This window comes from Vipera berus, assembly GCF_964194415.1.
Source record: "Vipera berus genome assembly, chromosome: 1".
Classification (NCBI taxonomy): domain Eukaryota; kingdom Metazoa; phylum Chordata; class Lepidosauria; order Squamata; family Viperidae; genus Vipera; species Vipera berus.
In genome coordinates, this window is record NC_138202.1 from 84250863 (window position 1) to 84268361 (window position 17499).

Sequence of the window (17499 nt, forward strand, 5' to 3'; positions counted from 1 at the left end):
TAAAAGAATCCATAATTCTTGCTAAATATAATAGACATTCTGGGTATTTTATTCTCTAAAATATATTAGCAACTCTAGCAGATTCCCAAGACATGTTAAAGAGCAAATACTGAGTGAGAAATCATCAGTAGAAGATAATTATTTTGTACTATTAACAGTTTCCTCAACCAGATGCCCTCCAGATCATTGGATATCAACTCCCATAATCTCAAAGGCAATATTGGCTGAAATAATGGAAACTGAATTCAAAATATATTGAGAGCACCAAACTAGGAAAGCCTGCACTAAATATATTGGAATTACATCAAAATATGGCCTGAGGCTATACCTCCTTAAGTAACGAACAAAACAAGGCTCCATTGTAAGCACTCAGCTGGAAAGATAACTAATGCCTTGATGGATCACAGCTTAATTAAATTTTAGATATTTGGCAATAGCCATTTGTGGAATAATTTTGTTCTCGAAGTTGCTTCAGTGTAGCAGATTATTCTTATTGTCTCCTATACATGGTTGTCCAAAAATAATTCCAGAAACTCTATTGGAACAATATTTGTAAAGAATTCCTGCAAAATCAGCATAAGGGTCTTGATATATCTTGGTTCTTCTTATGATCTAGTTAAAGCACCTTACAATAAGTTTGTCTTTTAGACTATATGGAGCCAGGCATACAGTTTTGTTGGCAACAGGATGAGAGTGATTTGTTAATGCCTTCTTCTATGATTTTTTTTAAAATGCTCCCCAGACTAGAATATAATCCTAGTACTTTGGTAGTTTTCTTTTCCAACCCAAGTACTCCATGTACCAAAATTCTGTAAGATCCACTAATTTAAATATATTTCATAATGTTAAATATCAGCACAATTCCTTTGAAAAAGACAACATACCCATTTCTGTTTTATACATTCATTTTGTTGTTGTTGTTAGTGTCCGACCCATCGCGACCCGATGGACAACATTCCTCCAGGCCTTCCTGTCCTCTACCATCTTCTGGAGTCCATTTAAGCTCATGCCTACTGCTTCAGTGACTCCATCCAGCCACCTCATTCTCTGTTGTCCCCTTCTTCTATTGCCCTCAATCTTTCCCAGCATTAGGCTCTTCTCCAGTGAGTCCTTCCTTCTCATTAGGTGGCCAAAGTATTTGAGTTTTAGCTTCAGGATCTGGCCTTCTAAAGAGCAGTCAGGGTTGATCTCCTCTAGGACTGACCGGTTTGATCGCCTTGCAGTCCAAGGAACTCGCAGGAGTGTTCTCCAGCACCATAGTTCAAAGGCTTCAATTCTTTGGCGCTCAGCCTTTCTTATGGGTACATTCATTTAGAGATCATCAAATAAATAAGAAAATAAGTAAGCCTCTGTAAACACTGGATGTGCATTAATTGGCAGCAAAACAATAATGGTTGCCTAGATTTTTGCAACTCAAATATGTAGCATCTTATTTTTCAATTCAGCTTTTCTCTTCTACAACTACAATATTATGAATCTGTGTCTAGCAAGAGGACAGAGAAGCAACATTCTAAAACAAGTCACATAAATAAACTGGCAATAGGATAATTAAAGTTCAAAATAGAAGTCATAGTAGTTTTTACAAACAAACAAAAGCAGCCCCCAAAGGCCTATGAGTCGGAGCAAAGAGATCTTCTCTGTGGGTCCTGTAATTTTTCCCTACGCATTCATATTCATGTATACGTTTATCCATAAATAAGCCAATCTTCATATTTTTAACCAAAATTCCATGAATAATGTGCCATCTGCAGATAATCCAATCCTCAAAATTTTAGTTATGTTTTAATTTTCACAATTGGCTTATCTGCAGATGGCACATTTTTCATGCTATTTTGGTTCAAAATATGAAGGTCTACATATATATATATGCAGATAGGCTTATATGTGAATATACACAGAAAATATGAGTACATTTTAAAAAATCACAGAAAAATCTAACATATATGCTTGTAGATAAGCCTGCCCACATATAAGCCAAATCCCATCTAGGGGATGTCTTTTGGCATAAAAAAACTTCTCAGGTTATCTGCGAGTATATATGGTAAATTAAAATCAGATGCACAAAAAAGCATTTTTGAAGGATTACATTTTTAATATGTTTCTATGACATCTAATAAAGGGACCTGTAATCGGTAATATGAGACTTTAAGAAATATTTCATCAGGGTTGTGTGGAGATGAATACAGATTATTTTTCTGCATGATGAAGAAGCTAGTTTAGAATATTCTCTTTCGAACAGAATAAAAATAATGGAAAGATTTAAACAGCCTTTTAACTCTGTCATTTTTTCCAACACATTCAGTGCTTTGTGAGGCTTCTAGGAGTTAAAAATGAGCAAAGGAAAAATATAAATGATTGCATGTCATGTCTGGTTTAGCCCTAAGCTTCACATCTGTTTCTATCTCCTTAACTCTGCTAAAAGCAGACGTCTGTTGACTTCAAATATTCCACCCTAATAGCACAAGTAGTTTAAACAAGAGCTGGAACATTTTTTTCTGCCAACTGAAAACTCATCCATTTTTTGCCATAATGTTAGCATATCACATTACAAAATTTGGCTTCTTGTCTGTAAATAAATCATAGCATAAGGGGTGTTATGGTCAAATGAGCCAGACAGCAGCTCTGTCTCTGCAGAGACACATTAAGATTGCGTGGAATTTGAAAATTTTCACCTATTAATTTGATTTTCAAGGATAATACAGATGAACTAACTATAATTTTGGCTCAGTTCCCAGAGTATTTGCCCCCAAATGAGAAACCACTTCTTTACCTTTTTTATTCTTTAATATAACCACTGAGAACAGAACTATAACAGAATTGATAAAAATTTCATGGGAGCAGAAGTTCAAGACAATTTCAAGTATGGTTCAAGGTCTACCCTGATATGTCTAAATTGAAAAAAACTAAAAACTAAAACAATTACTAAATTGAAAAAACAGTCTCATGATTCACACAGGGTGCATAAATATATCCATCATCTCATCACAACACTCCTGTTCATACTACCAATAACAATCCTATCTGCTTATCTATCTTTTGATCCTTTAAATATATGCTACCAGTCATGTATTTATGCTATCAGATTTATGTGGCTTTTTAAAATGTGAACTAAAAGATTTCAATGTGAAGTGAATTTCTGTTGCTTATTTCTTACAAATGCTCAGGCTGACTGGGGATTCCAAAAGAATCAGGTTAAGGATGCTTGATTGATAGTAACTTTCTTTAAACAATGGTTGTAGCCCTTTGTTTATTGTTGTGGTTTTTCTTCTCTCACAAGATTTTTTTTGTTCTTTTTCTTCGGTTTCTGTGACCACACTAATTTCTTGACAAAACAATTTTTTTGGAAAAAATTTTTTTTAAAAAAATAGGGGAAGACAAAATAATACCTGTCCTAATTCTACTAATGAAAGCAATTCTACCTATCTACACCCACACACATATACACTCTCTTAGTATATTAGTATGTTTGCTAGTGAACACTACTGGCTTACAATGTTATCTAAGAAGCAAAAAAAAAATGAGCTAAATTTATAGGATGGTAAGAGTAAAGCCTGACATTACTTCACTCTGATAATGATTTACCTTTTGAGTGTCATAACATCACATTAGTGTTATTAAATAGGAAACAGGAAAGAAAATCTACTATCTTTAAGTATTAGCATTTTTAGTTTTCATGCTTATGTGTGTTTTAAAGTTTGTCTGGAGATCAACATTCAGCGCAAAAAGAGAGTTTATTTTTCACCAGTTCTTTTATGACTTATTCATGAATTCATCTGTAGCAGAAAACACAATCTGCTTCCAAAGACTGCAGCACTTAAGAGAATCATTGCATAGTCCAGTGCTTGTCAAGTAATAGTTGGTAAGTGTTCATAGCTTCTGTTCTAGCTGAGGAGTCAATCAAATCTACCTTACTGTCACTTATCTAAAAATAGATATATTAAATGCATGTCAAAGGAATATCTTTATTTTAAACTATTTATAAAATCTTCTAGCTTATATCATAAATTAAGTAAATTAGTTCGCAAATAATAACTTTCTCGCTAACAAATCATACACCATCCTGAGAAAAGCGAAACAAAGAGAACAAGCATTTTTTTTAAAGATTTCTGAAACATTTTTCAAATTGTAATTTCATAAACCTATGCTATCAAAATAAGTAAGTTTGTGAAGAAAGCAATGTTGATTAATGATGGTGTGTATTAACTGTTTTTGCTATTAGTATTATTTAGAATAGTCAATAAAATCTGGAGGAAGCCTATGGGCCATAGCTAAAAAAACTCACCTTGTATCTTAAAAAGTAGTTATGGAATACACACTTTATAATTAACTTCAAAGTCAGTTTATATCTTGTTCTGAAAAGATCAATATTTTGTGCTTTATGAGCCTGATTAAAATGTCTGAATGGGACATGTTTTTTAGGAATATTCAGTATATTTCCATCAGTTATGTTATTTATCACCACTACTTTTATGAAGATTTTCCTAGAAAGTGCTATGTCTAAACATATAATTCCAATATTCACACAAGAGGATGACACATAAAATAGCAACCCTTGTGGTCTCTCTACCACATTTATTTTTGCGATGTCAAATGCTGTCAATTACACATAAATGGCATAATTCAAAATACTCAGGCAATGAATAAAACCAATGCTGAAAAATCCCTTAATAAATACTCTAATCCTTAGCTAACCATTTTTCATTGATAATTTTGAATTTAACATCTGATAAAGTATTCTTTCTGAAACAAAATTAAAAACAAAATTGGAAGTAAATATCATCAGAGATGTAGAAGAAACATCGGTTAAAACCAGCCATACTTGTCTGCAAAATAAACATTGTCTCTGAGGTACATCTAATCTCCATGTGAAAAAAAATCCACACTATTTGTTACATATTTGTTTTGTAAAGAAACATGCTATCGAGACAGGCAAAATTGTACTTGTTTTCAAAATATTTGAAAAATATGGTTTGATTTCAAAGAGCGCCAGTAACATGCTATTTTTCTTGTTGTTAGGTTTATAATTATTATTGGAGTTCATCACACAATCAGCCAGATATTTAACACTGGATTTGACATTTTAATCCACCTATTAAGTACTTTCCAAGGATAGGCAGGTTTTGCTTAATCATGTTAAAAGTATCGTTGCAGGATGAAAGCTGCAAAAAATGTTTGAACAATTGTGCACAACTCACTTAACAGCCTCCTCACTTAGCAACAGATTTCAGAAGGAAGTGTGGGTTGTCCCTGTTGAGCTGAGTCCATCCAAAGTCTAGGTTACTACTTGGAATAAAGGGGTGGCTGATACCTTGGCACAGTAAGGCTTAGGGAGGGGATGCAGGGGTATATGAATAACCAGTGTGATGTCAGCCTAGAAGGGTAGAAGAGGGCGCATGGATGAGAGAGACTTACCCCATCAACTTGCAGCCTTCCCTGCTAGCTTCCCCCATTGAGTTTCTGGGGAAGCAGACAGGGAAAGTCACAAAGGGCAATCATGTGATCAGAGGAACTACAAAGAGTTGTGTGAACCAATTGTCAAGCATGCAGAACACAATCACATGGCTATGGGGATGGCAGTACAAGCAGAAATTCGAGGATCAGTTATAACCACCATTCGTTCAGCACTGATGTAACTTTGAACAGTCACTGAATTAATGGTGGTAAGCCAAGGACTGTCTGTATTACCCAGCCTCCAGGCCTGGATTCTTTAGAGACAGGCTTGATCAGCGGTTTCAAACTCATGGCCAGTTTGAACTTTGGTACTAAGAAAAAAAGTTCAAGAACAACTCATGATACATTTTCAATATCTGTCTGGGTGTGTGTATAGGTGGGTATTTTTTCCCTTGTAGATGCTTTGTTTATTTTTCCTTTTTGCTGTTTCTTGTTCTCCTCTGTTTTTAACATTGTATGCTACCCTAAGTTGTTATTGAGTTAGGTTACAAATTTGATAAATATTTTTGAACTCACTAGAGACTTTTGTATTAAGATATAAAACAAATTCAGTATTGCAGCCCTCACGCTAATGAATGAATCCTCCTGTGGCTCACATGACAAAACTCTTGAGCCAGATAAAAATCAGTTTCTATCAAGGTGCAATCAATTCATTCAAACCTTATTGCTATCACATCTTGGCCTCTAGAGACATCTTAAAATTTTGTACCGTATACAAAATAAACTTCACATAAAGGTCACAATGAAATTTATTGCACGACAACAAAGCTGTACTTAACATCTTTTCTCATAAAGAGAGGGAGGGAGGGGCATAGAGAAAGATGAGTCTGACATCAATCAAACAGGAGAAACCTGTTGATGCTTTGACTCCATATAAAATATCTACGTTTCCTCACTTTCCAGGAAGAACCCTGGAAGAACTGGCTTTACACAAGCTGGAATATTAACATTTATAAAAAGGCATGTTAAATGGATACTTAGACATGAGATTAAATACAACAGTCCATCTATTTCATGGTATTCCAAATGATATTGTTCAAGGTGTTTAAACATAACTTGGGACTAGTTATTACTGTTTTACAACATAAGCCGCCATGGGAAAACAAAAGGTTGGAAGAGCATCTAAGAACTTTATTAAATCAAGCTAAGCAAATTACTTTTGTGTGGCCAATTTTATATCCTAAAAATCTTATATTCAAGAGTGTAATAGTAGAATTTTAATACTGTGACCCAATTTTCACTTAGTTTTATGTTAACAAAAGCATCTAATTAGCACCATAAAAATCATAATGTTGTGCACATACTGTAAGTTGCACAATATACGGTAATAAATTCTACTCCATCAAATTTCTAAGAAAACAAAACCTTTTCTAGATGGAAGCAATAACAATGAGAATTCTGTTGCCTGGTAGGTGGTCTTTAAATCAAAAAGGTGAAGGCATTATAACACAAATCCAGAGGAAACCTTGAAAGTTGTTAGCAAAAAAGAATACCTCAACAAAGAGTTGCTAAACCACATTACTTTATTATCACAGCAGGACGGCTAAAGACAACATGCACTTTACTTTAAGGCATTCCCCCCCCCTACACCGAAGATCTGGAAAATGCATGGAAGATTTCAAAAATAAATGTAAAGCAACAGAAATATGGAATTATGCTGAGTTACAAAAATGAACAAAGATGAATTATAATGGTGTATAAACTTTGAGGAATGGCAAAGACTCTGGCTTTTGGTAGAATATATCCTTTGTCAATAGAGGGCCTCATATTCAACCCAAATATTGTGTTTTGGCTTCTTGCCCTTTGCATTGCTTCCCCAAACAGCAGACGATTCTCCTCTGAGAATTACATAGCATTGTGTTAAATTATTATTACAATTTCAATCTTGACTTCCTACAGTATTCTCTTCATGTATCAGAGTCAACAGTTTCATTCCACTGACTCTTTAGAATATCAAGAAGGGTTTCTGATATCAGTTCAATGTATTAGGTAACTAAATGGGAATGATAGTAAATTATGAACTTATTTCTCCTAGCCAATCGAATACAATAACTAGGGTTGACAAATTGCCCTAAGAAAGGCAGGGCATAATATTGTCAAAAATCTCATGTTTCCCTATGTCTGAATCCATGAATACATCGAGTCTGAATCCATGAATAACTGCTCACAAACTTAATTTTCTTTTCATCCCTGTTTTCAAAACACATACACTGTGGTCAAAATACATACACTGGGGAATATGGTTAGAAACAGCTACACCTATCTACCACTGTTCAGTTAATAAGTACTTTTTCTTTCACATATAAATTTGAGAATGGGAAAAATTATTGTGAGAAAATCATGTTGACATTGATATAACAGTCAAATATTTGATTTATTATGTTAACATCCGTGATACTCACTTATATAGTTAGTTCTTTTCTATTATTCTGATTTTGCCAATAACACAGACACAATTGGACTTTCTGTTGTGAAGGGGAGCAGACTAATGGTTAAGTTTACTGTAGTGAGAAGAACAGTGTGTGTACTCTTATACTTTATGTTGAAACTGAACGTGGACTATTGGATTTACATAGCATTTAAGTAAAAGGTAGAATCAAACATTCCTCAGTGACATCTGCTTGTTTCAGATTTTGGGGGATTTTTACATTTACACAATCACAGTAACTATCATCAACCAAAAAAGAACCAGCTTTCTATTTTCTGCAATGTGTGCTCTATTGTAAATACTATAAACCGTATATTCATGGATAAGCTGAAAATTTTAGGTCGCAAAATACATCCTCAAAAACAGTTTTGGCTTACCAACAAGTAAATATGGTAGGTGGCATCTGGTTTGCAAATCTTTCTTTTTTACTTTCAAACTAATGAACCCACAGGTGACTGATGACAGGTGGCATCAGCAGTACCATATGCATGACACAAGACCCCAGAATCTCAACCGAGCACATGAACCCCTCCTTAAAAGCAGCCAATCCATTATGCCATGCATTAACTATTAATTTTCATTGCCTTTGATTATTCATAGAATCTTATTACTGGATATAAGACCTGCTTGAAGGCCCACTCAAGAAAGAACAAGCTTAATTGAACATGGATTAGTGCCGCTATTATGGTCTCCCTTATGGCAGTAAGGTAGCAAAGCATCAGTACTTTTTTGTCATTACTGGGTCCGCAGGTAGCTACCCTGCTGCCTTGTTTCAGTGATACAAGCCCTGTTGGGTAGAACAGTACTTGAAGAACCTCTTGCAGGGATATGCAGAGGAAAAGCAAGTGGTAATCGTGGCTAGGAGGGCCTTCGCACAGCTTCACGTTGCACACCAGTTATGCCCAAACCTAGATTAGGAGGCTCTGCTCACAATCACTCATGCCCTTGTCAACTCCCGATTGGACTCCTGTAATGCACTCTCCATGGGGTTGCTCTTGAAAAGTATCTGAAAGCTTCATCCAGAATGCAATGTGTAGGCAATTACGTATATGTGCTTCTACAACAGAACACATACATCTCTGTTCCCTGAACTGCATTGATTTGCCAGTTTGCTTCTGGATCCAATTCAAGGTGCTGGCTTAAAGGTTTATAACCCTTAATGGCATGGGGCCAGGTTATGTGAGGGATGCCTCTCCCTGATTATATCTGTCCATTTCACAAGTTCTGGTATACTGCAGAAGGTATGTTGCAGGGAAGTCTCAAGCCTTCTCTGTAGCAGTGTCCACCTTAGAGAACATTCTCCCTCCTGAAATGGGATTAGTTCCATCCCTGTAACATTCCAGAATTCCTTCAACACCTGGCTATATCATTAGGTCTCAGGGTTCCAGTGGATTGGTGAAATTCTAACATGGCTTCATTACTCCGATTAATATTCTTTCTCTCTAGTGCCTTGCGGTTTTTTATATTTTAATAGTGACTTGTTTTTTTAAAATAATGATTGTTTTATATTTATGTATAAATATATTTATATTTATTGTTTTGGATAATTTTTGAATTTACCCAGTCACTTTTTGTGCGATGGGCAATCATATAAATGTAATAAATAAATAAATATTTTTCAGGTTCCAATTTTAGCTTTGTAATAAAGAAATGTACAAATACTTCATATTTGTACACATATAAGTCCTTCATATATAAATCTTTCATTCCCCACCACCCAGTCAGAGCTGAAGAAACGTCTTGGATGAGAAGTGAAACATCTTCAAAGAAAAACAAGAAAATCCAGTTGCCTCGTGAAAAAGCATCTTCGGGGTACAAATACTTCCATGTTTATATCTTGCCATGAAGAATGAAGTATAAGACAATTAGCTAATTTTGGCTGGCTGTCCTAATGCGTAAATAGAATGGTCATAAAACACAAAATGAGTGAAACTAGACACTGGGTGTCAGTGTTGATTTACAGACAAATTTCTGAAAGCACATGGAACTAGCAGAAAAGGTTCTTCCCACCTAACACCCCCCCCAAAAGTGTGCATGTGTATAAGTGTGCAGTGTGTCTGTGTTGTGGGGGAGATAATCAGATGTGTCTGGATATTTGGTAAAACTTTAAATTTGGCTTGTTATCATGTCAGGCAGTAAGCAAGGATGATATGCCATACTTTGAAAATGCACCATCTGCTCCTTGTTAGCTGATAAAAGCAGCAACCTATCAATTCTCTAAGTAGCTGTTGCTCATTAGCCGACAAAAGCTACTTTCAATGCTCACATATTATTCGATTATTTTAGACAGATGAAGATTACAGTTGATCAGGGCAGGGAATAAAGAAAACCCCAAGAGCTCAAAGGGAAATTAAATATGGCAGGCCGGTCAGAATCCAGCTCCCAGTGAAGTTGATGACAAGACTTACCTACTAAACACTGCGTGATTTACAGCAGGGATTCTGGAGAGAGAAACCACCTAGTGTTTCATAGTTATTTATTAGCAAACATAAAAAACTAAATGATGTTTCAGTATTTCTAAAGACAGGGCTTTTTTCCCTCATAGAATGCTCAGAACGGAGTTCCGGCACCTTTTTTGGATAGAACCTTCTGGAGTAGGCAAGGTAGGTTGTATGACATGTGTGAGTTCCGGCACCTTTTTCTTTTACAAAAAAAGCACTGTCTAAAGATATTAAACATTTTAAATCTCTTTGTCCCAAGGATGACGTTTCCCTCCTTTCATACTTTCTAATTTTTGTTTGCATGGTACACACAGACTCATAGAGTTTCCGGCAATTCCCTTCCTTCCCCTCATTTACTACCAACTAATACACTCAGCATGAATGGACAAACGCCTAATTGGCAAGGCCAGAATGGACCTTAAAGCAAAAACAGCTCCATCAATCTATTTGTCAGAAAGCTTTCCAGGCCAGTCATCTTTCTAAAAATAGTTTTCATAACATATAAAGCAATAATTAGGATTACATGCTTCCGTGACTTCAAGTGCTACAAGTAGTCACCTCAACATTTATATAGAAAAGATAGGAAAGTCTTTATTTCAGTGAGTACCAGGAGACACTAAGACAGCTTACATAGGGTAGTAATATGGGAAAAATAGGGAACTAAGCACCCAATCTCTGAAGATGTGTGCTAAGCAATACAAGAAGCTGTAAGAGATACTACCTGTTATATCGTCTTTTTATTTGAATAGGAATGTCCTGCCTCTCCCTGGTGTGGGAACTGCACACTGGACAAAGGAAGATCTTTATAATGATAGAAAAAAAATATCTGTAGCTCAGAATTGAACAGTAAGGTCCGTGATGTTGATGAAACATTTGCAAGAAAACCACCAAGCTCAGAGAGCACTAAGGACCCTATGGGGACCCTTACAGATTGACATTTCCTGAATAAAATAATATTTTAGGAATATTTACTGTCAATATTTGAAGTATTATTTTATGATTACCATTTGTACATTTCTCAAAACATCATGTACACTATGCCGTACATTAGAAAAGAATAACTACTAATGAGACTTAAACTTAATTAGGAATCCCTTTTCCAGGATGTTGTTAAAACCTTTTATATGACTTCAACACTTATCAACATTTTTAACAGACAGGTTTAGAGTACAAACGAAAATTTAAATTTTCTCAGAAGGATTTCACTTCTCATGAGTGAATTGAAAATAATGCTGCTGAGTTCCGTATTGTTGAAAGTCCTGCTAAAGTGTCTAGTGCAAGAACAGGGGAGAGAAATTGTACATTTATTTATTTGACTTGTATGCCACCTGAGTCATAAGAGTGACTCACAGCAGGTGCAGATTTAAATATTCATGCAGTCATATAAGCTACTTTTAAAATTAAATTTTCTTAAGAAAGAAACAAAAAGGACCTCTTAACTGATCTTTCATATAATTAAACTAACGTTACGTGAGAATGACCTTGAGGAACTCGAAGAAGAGATGCTGCTTAGGAAACAATTAGACAGGAGTGGGAGGAGCCCCTAGTGGCTTAATAGTGAGAAGAAAAAAATTAAGAAGGACCAGCCCAAATTGATCAGGCAAGTGGCCGCAGCAGATTTGTACCTTCAGATTTGCAAGATTATGCTAATGTATGGTTCACGGTAAAGTTGTGTTTTCTGTCTGGTTTGCCTGGAAAAACTGACAATTAAGTATTGCTGCATGCCAAGATTATTTTGTAAAACAGATGCGTACAAAAATATCCAATAGAAGAGAATATATGTAGTTCAGAGTTGAACTGCGGAGCCCTTGGTCCTCTCTGAACTTGCTTGGTTGTTTGCTTGCAGATGCTAGGTAACATCATCAGTCACACTTCACACAAACCTCTTTTGTGGCCAGTCCATTTTATTCATAGAAATAGAAAACTATATGGCTAGTTAAATTAGAGATAACGAACATTTGTTGTCCAAGATTCATATTTTAGCACTAGCACTGATGATGTTAGCTAGTTAGGGTAAGGAAACGTTTGTCTGTCGGTCTGTCTGTCTGTGAGAGAGAGAATGTGAATAACCATATTCAAAACAGGGCTTTCTTATCTGTGGTACACAGAAGTGAAATGCTCTTTTCCAATTGGAGACTACAACCACAGTATTCATATTTTACAAGTTTTATGGGCATATAGGATTTTTTTTTTATTTAGTTCACTATATTCATTCTTTTGTGCCATGTTAGCAGTGGACTTATTTTTCCCCTTCACTTATTTTAATAAATCATTACAGTTCTTATCAATTATTTCATTTTCAAAGGTAAATTAAGTCACCCTTATATATGGAGACAGGTTTCATATAAAAAGAAATTACAGTCTGCAGCCCTTCACAGTAACTTGAACCAGAAACTATAAAGGCAGTCTTCTATTTTTTTCCCTTTGTTTCTTTTAGCTCCTCTGTCAATGTAGGATAGCACAGGAAATTAATCACCTGCTCAAAGGTTCTTTTCCCTTTACTTTTGTTCAAATTTATTCGTGAATTTTGCTATGCTACTATCCAAAGATAAGGAAAGATGAAAAAAGAACAGGATGATTATCTCTGCATGGGTGAAATAAAAATGACCTGGCTAAAATATTTCAATAATCTAATCCATCTTGGGGGGAAAAGAAATAACATGTAATTCTCCATGAACATCAGTTAACAATCTCAAGATTTAAATTGATTCAACTGAAGAAATCAGTTTTATGAACTAAGGTTTTACAACTGTTTAAGATTTTATCAGCAGTTACAGTGTTTTCTCTCCCATCAGAATTCTACTGGATTCCATTTTACTCTCAGTGACAAAACAATATGTAGTTTGTGTCCACTGCCAAGCCACTTGCTGATTCATTCATAAGCAAAACATAAATTCTGTTTGGAACACTTTATTAATTCTCTACTTTCATGAGGGCAATATCATGCAATAGAGGAAATAAAGAAGTTATATGAAAACAGAAGTAAAAAGCCTCTTGTGTGGTGTGTGTGTGTGTGTGTGTGTGTGTGTGTGTATGTATATGTATAGCTAGATAGATAGCTAGATAGCTAGATATAGATATATATAGATATATATCCATCCCACACAAGAGGGGGAGATATATACATACATACATACATACATACATACATACATACATACATACATATACATACATACATATATATACACACACACATATATATATACATACACACATACACACACACACATATGTGTGTGTGTGTGTGTGTGTGTGTGTGTGAAAGGAATAAAAGTATTATTCAGAAATTTCTAATGAGTCTAAAGTTGAAGCAGAAGCCAACTGAAGATCAGAAATAATATTTTATCTAAGTATTGACAGGTACAAATGTGAAAAGCAGAAGTTACAAATTGTAAGAGGAAATATTGAAACAACTATAGGAGACAGACTGTGGTAACAGAAAATTAGATGGTAAAAGATAGGATATGGACAAAGGGGCTTCCTGGAACATGGGAAGGACAGTGGTTTTAGGTGGTCCGTAAAGTTTATTGGATGATTAGGGAAGGGGCGTTGAGTGCGATAGGGGAGGGGGAATCTGCGTCGGGGATAGGATATAAAAATGTGTCAAACAGCTCTGTAAGGTGTGGCTGAACTCCTGTCTGTGTTTCAGTCCACCAAGCCTTTGCAAACGCTTCTTTTGAAGTAAAAACTTTGTTGCTGGAATTCCAAGTGAACAGGCAACTTTTGTGAGGATTTCATACCTGATCTCTGCAGCTGCCCCACAATCATCAGTAAGATGCTGGCACTTTAAGGAGCATCCCTATATCCTCTGAAGCACTTTTCTAGAATTGAACCAAAGGCACTATACAGCTGTACTAAAGATCATACAAATATAGACTAGTAAGCTATTCCAGGTAAATGGTGGTGATTGGGTTGGTAATTTTTACTTATTCTCAGGGCCATTTAGTAATATAGCTTTAGGTTTATATATTGCCCCATGCTGTGTTGCAGCACTTTCTGGGTGGTTTATAATGTAAGCATTATTTGCATATTGCCTCCAGCAATCTGGGTCCTCATTTTACCAACCTCAGAAAGATGGAAGGTTGAGTCAACTTTGAGCCAGTCAGGATCGAATTCCTGACTGTGGGCAGAGTTAGCCTGCAATACTGCATTCTAATAACTGCGCTACCAGGGCTCTTCAAGAAGCTGTCTGAAGCTATCATTATCAGAATACTAATGTTGAAATTCAGTCTACCAACTTGGGGGACATAATTATGTTAACAAGTAAACAAGATCTGGAACAACAGAATACTAAGTGCAATTTCACAAGAACATGTCACCTGCAGATAACTTTTATAGCTTGCAAAGCATCTCCCAGTTTGAGGAATGTAGGGCAGCTTTGATCCATGGAAATTAAGAAACAAAACTTGGAATATTTGATCATTTCTACTTTGAACTGAGACTGTCCACTCAAATGTCCACTCAATCACAAAAAGCACAGTGCTTTTCAGCAAGCTCTTCCGGGCAGGTGGTGGTGATTGTGTTTATAACTTTTACTTAATCTCAGGGCCATTTTCTATAAAAATAAGAAAATAATGATGCTTCTAATGAGGAAGGAAACATTCATCAAGGACACAAATCAATTTCCCTTCTCTTACAACCACAGCTGAGCACAAAACAACTGCTAAGTAAGATAGTTGTTACATGAGGTTTGCCCCATTTGATGACCTTTCTTGCCACAGTTGTTAAGTAAATTATTGTAGTTGTTAGTGTTAAGTGAATGACTTCCCCGTGGACTTTGTCAGAAGGTGACAAAAGGTGATCACATGACCCCAGAATACTGCAACTTGTCATGAATACACACAAGTTGCCAAGCACCCAAATTTTTATCACGTAACCATGGGGATGTAAAAAACAGCCATAAGTGACTTTTTTCAGCGCCACTGAAACTTCAAATGGTCACTAAATGAATGGCTGCAAGTTGAGGACTAAATGATGGTTGTATATAAACAGGAGGTTGTTAGGGTATGGATAGAAAGGAACAGACTTAGGCTGAACTCTAGCTTTTGGAATAACAGCTTTCTGATTCCAAAGATGGTTCATCTATAGTTATGGGTTGATGCCACCTATGTAGAACTAGTTAACTGTCTGGGAGTTCTCCTGGACTTGCTGCTTTAGCTTGAGCAAACGGTGCGACCATGCCTAGGCAGCCTATGCCCAATGACATCTTATGCTTCAATTCAAACCTTCCTTGAGATGTTGCTTACAATTACCCATGCCTACCACATGACTGTACTACCACAATTCACTCCCTTTGAAAACCATCTGGAAGCTTAAACTGGTTCGGCATCTACTAGCCTGGGTTGAATGATGGCCACATCTACATTGGTCCATGTAACACTGTTAGTCCAGAAGCTCTACTGATGCCAGTGAACTTCTAATTTCATTCAAAGTGTTGCAAATCACCTTTAAAGTCCATCCTGATCATCTCTAAAGCCTGCTCCAAAATGAATCTGCCCATCCTATAACATTTGGGAGAGTCCTTACTGAAAGTTATTGTTATTGTTACTTTAGAATCCTGCACATCCTGTAGGATAACTTGTCTGTCTCTCTTTTATCAATTATCACTGAGATGCACTGAATTATATATAGTGGGTTTAAGCTTCACTATTCAAAGTATAGTATACTCACGGCATTCCTTTTCATCACTTTCATCAAAGCAGTCCGGCAGCCCATCACACTGCCAGGCTCCTGGGATACAGCGTCCATTACTGCACATGAAGTTTCCAGGAATATTACATTCATTTGTGAAATTATTCCAAGGCAAGAGCTGGCTTTCTGTAAACCAGGAAAGATAAAATACAAAGAAGAGGTCAAGTTCACATATGCAGAAATTAGTTTTGTATCTGAACCAATATTACTGTGAGACAAAAACATATATGAAAGAAAGGTGGAAAGAGCAGAAAATTAGCATTGATCTGCCTGACTTAAATCAATATTATGAAGTTCCCATTTTTTTCTATGCTTTACAGGAAACTCTTATATTTTATCATTCCAAAATTGTATATCTTTGAATAATAACATGAATTGGGAAAACCAAACACCGATGTTTGTATTATGCTTATAGATATACCTACTATAAAAGGTAAAGGTAAAGGTTCCCCCGCACATGCGTGCTAGTCGTTTCCGACTCTAGGGGCCGGTGCTCATCTCCGTTTCAAAGCCGAAGAGCCAGCGCTTGTCCAAGGACGTCTCCGTGGTCATGTGGCCGGCATGACTAGACGCCAAAGGCGCACGGAACGCTGTTACCTTCCCACCATAGTGGTCCCTATTTTTCTACTTGCATTTTTACGTGCTTTCGAACTGCTAGGTGGGCAGAAGCTGGGACGAGTAACAGGCGCTCACTCTGTTACGCGGCACTCGGGATTCGACCCGCCAAACTGCCAACCTTCTGATCGACAAGTTCAGCGTCCTAACCCACTGAGCCACCAAGTCCCTTTTTATACCTACTATACAAAAATACAAAAAGATAAATTAAGAATTAAGGAATAAAGATTAGGGATATTTTTAAAAAGAAAGGGATGTTTGTCTATCAAATAATTTTAATATGCAATCTTCTATCTGAAGTAGCAGTTATGGGAGCTTTTTAGTCCAAAAAAGAAAAAGATTTAAAACTAAAAACTTAAAGGAAAAATAATACTAACGATCTTTTATCCATGCTTAATGTGAACAGTTATTTATGGATTAGCGAAAACCAAAGATCCAAAATATCAGCTATGCCTAAAAAATAATAATCAGTTTAAAAATAATGATCATGGAGGAAGTGAAAGTTGCCAGAACCTTGGGTGAAAGTGAGCACATCATACTGGAATTCAATATAATGAAAACACAAGCAAAAGAAAATAACCCAACCAGTGTCTTAAAATTTAAAAGAGCTGATTTTAACAAACTCAGAGAGAACCTAGGAAAGATTCCATGGATGAAAATCCTAAAGGGGAAAACAACCCAAGAAGCGTGGGAAAATCTGAAAAATGCAATCATAAAAGCCCGTCCAGCACAATACCACTGAAAAAGAAAAACAAGAAAGTCAAGAAGATACCCTCATGGCTGCATAAAGATCTCTCTGACAAACTGAAAGACAAAAAGGACAAGTACAAAAAATGGAAAGAGGGGCACATAACTAAGGCTGATTATCAG

General features: G+C 36.0%; 1 protein-coding gene across 1 annotated transcript in view; it reads right to left on the reverse strand.

Moving 5' to 3' along the window:
* LDLRAD3 (low density lipoprotein receptor class A domain containing 3) overlaps positions 1-17499 on the reverse strand; it is a 161244-nt gene that overhangs the window by 79926 nt on the left and 63819 nt on the right. The window contains exon 2 of the mRNA XM_081314467.1: positions 15994-16140. Within this exon, the coding sequence (XP_081170593.1) occupies positions 15994-16140 (147 nt within the window). The remainder of the gene's footprint in view (positions 1-15993; positions 16141-17499) is intronic.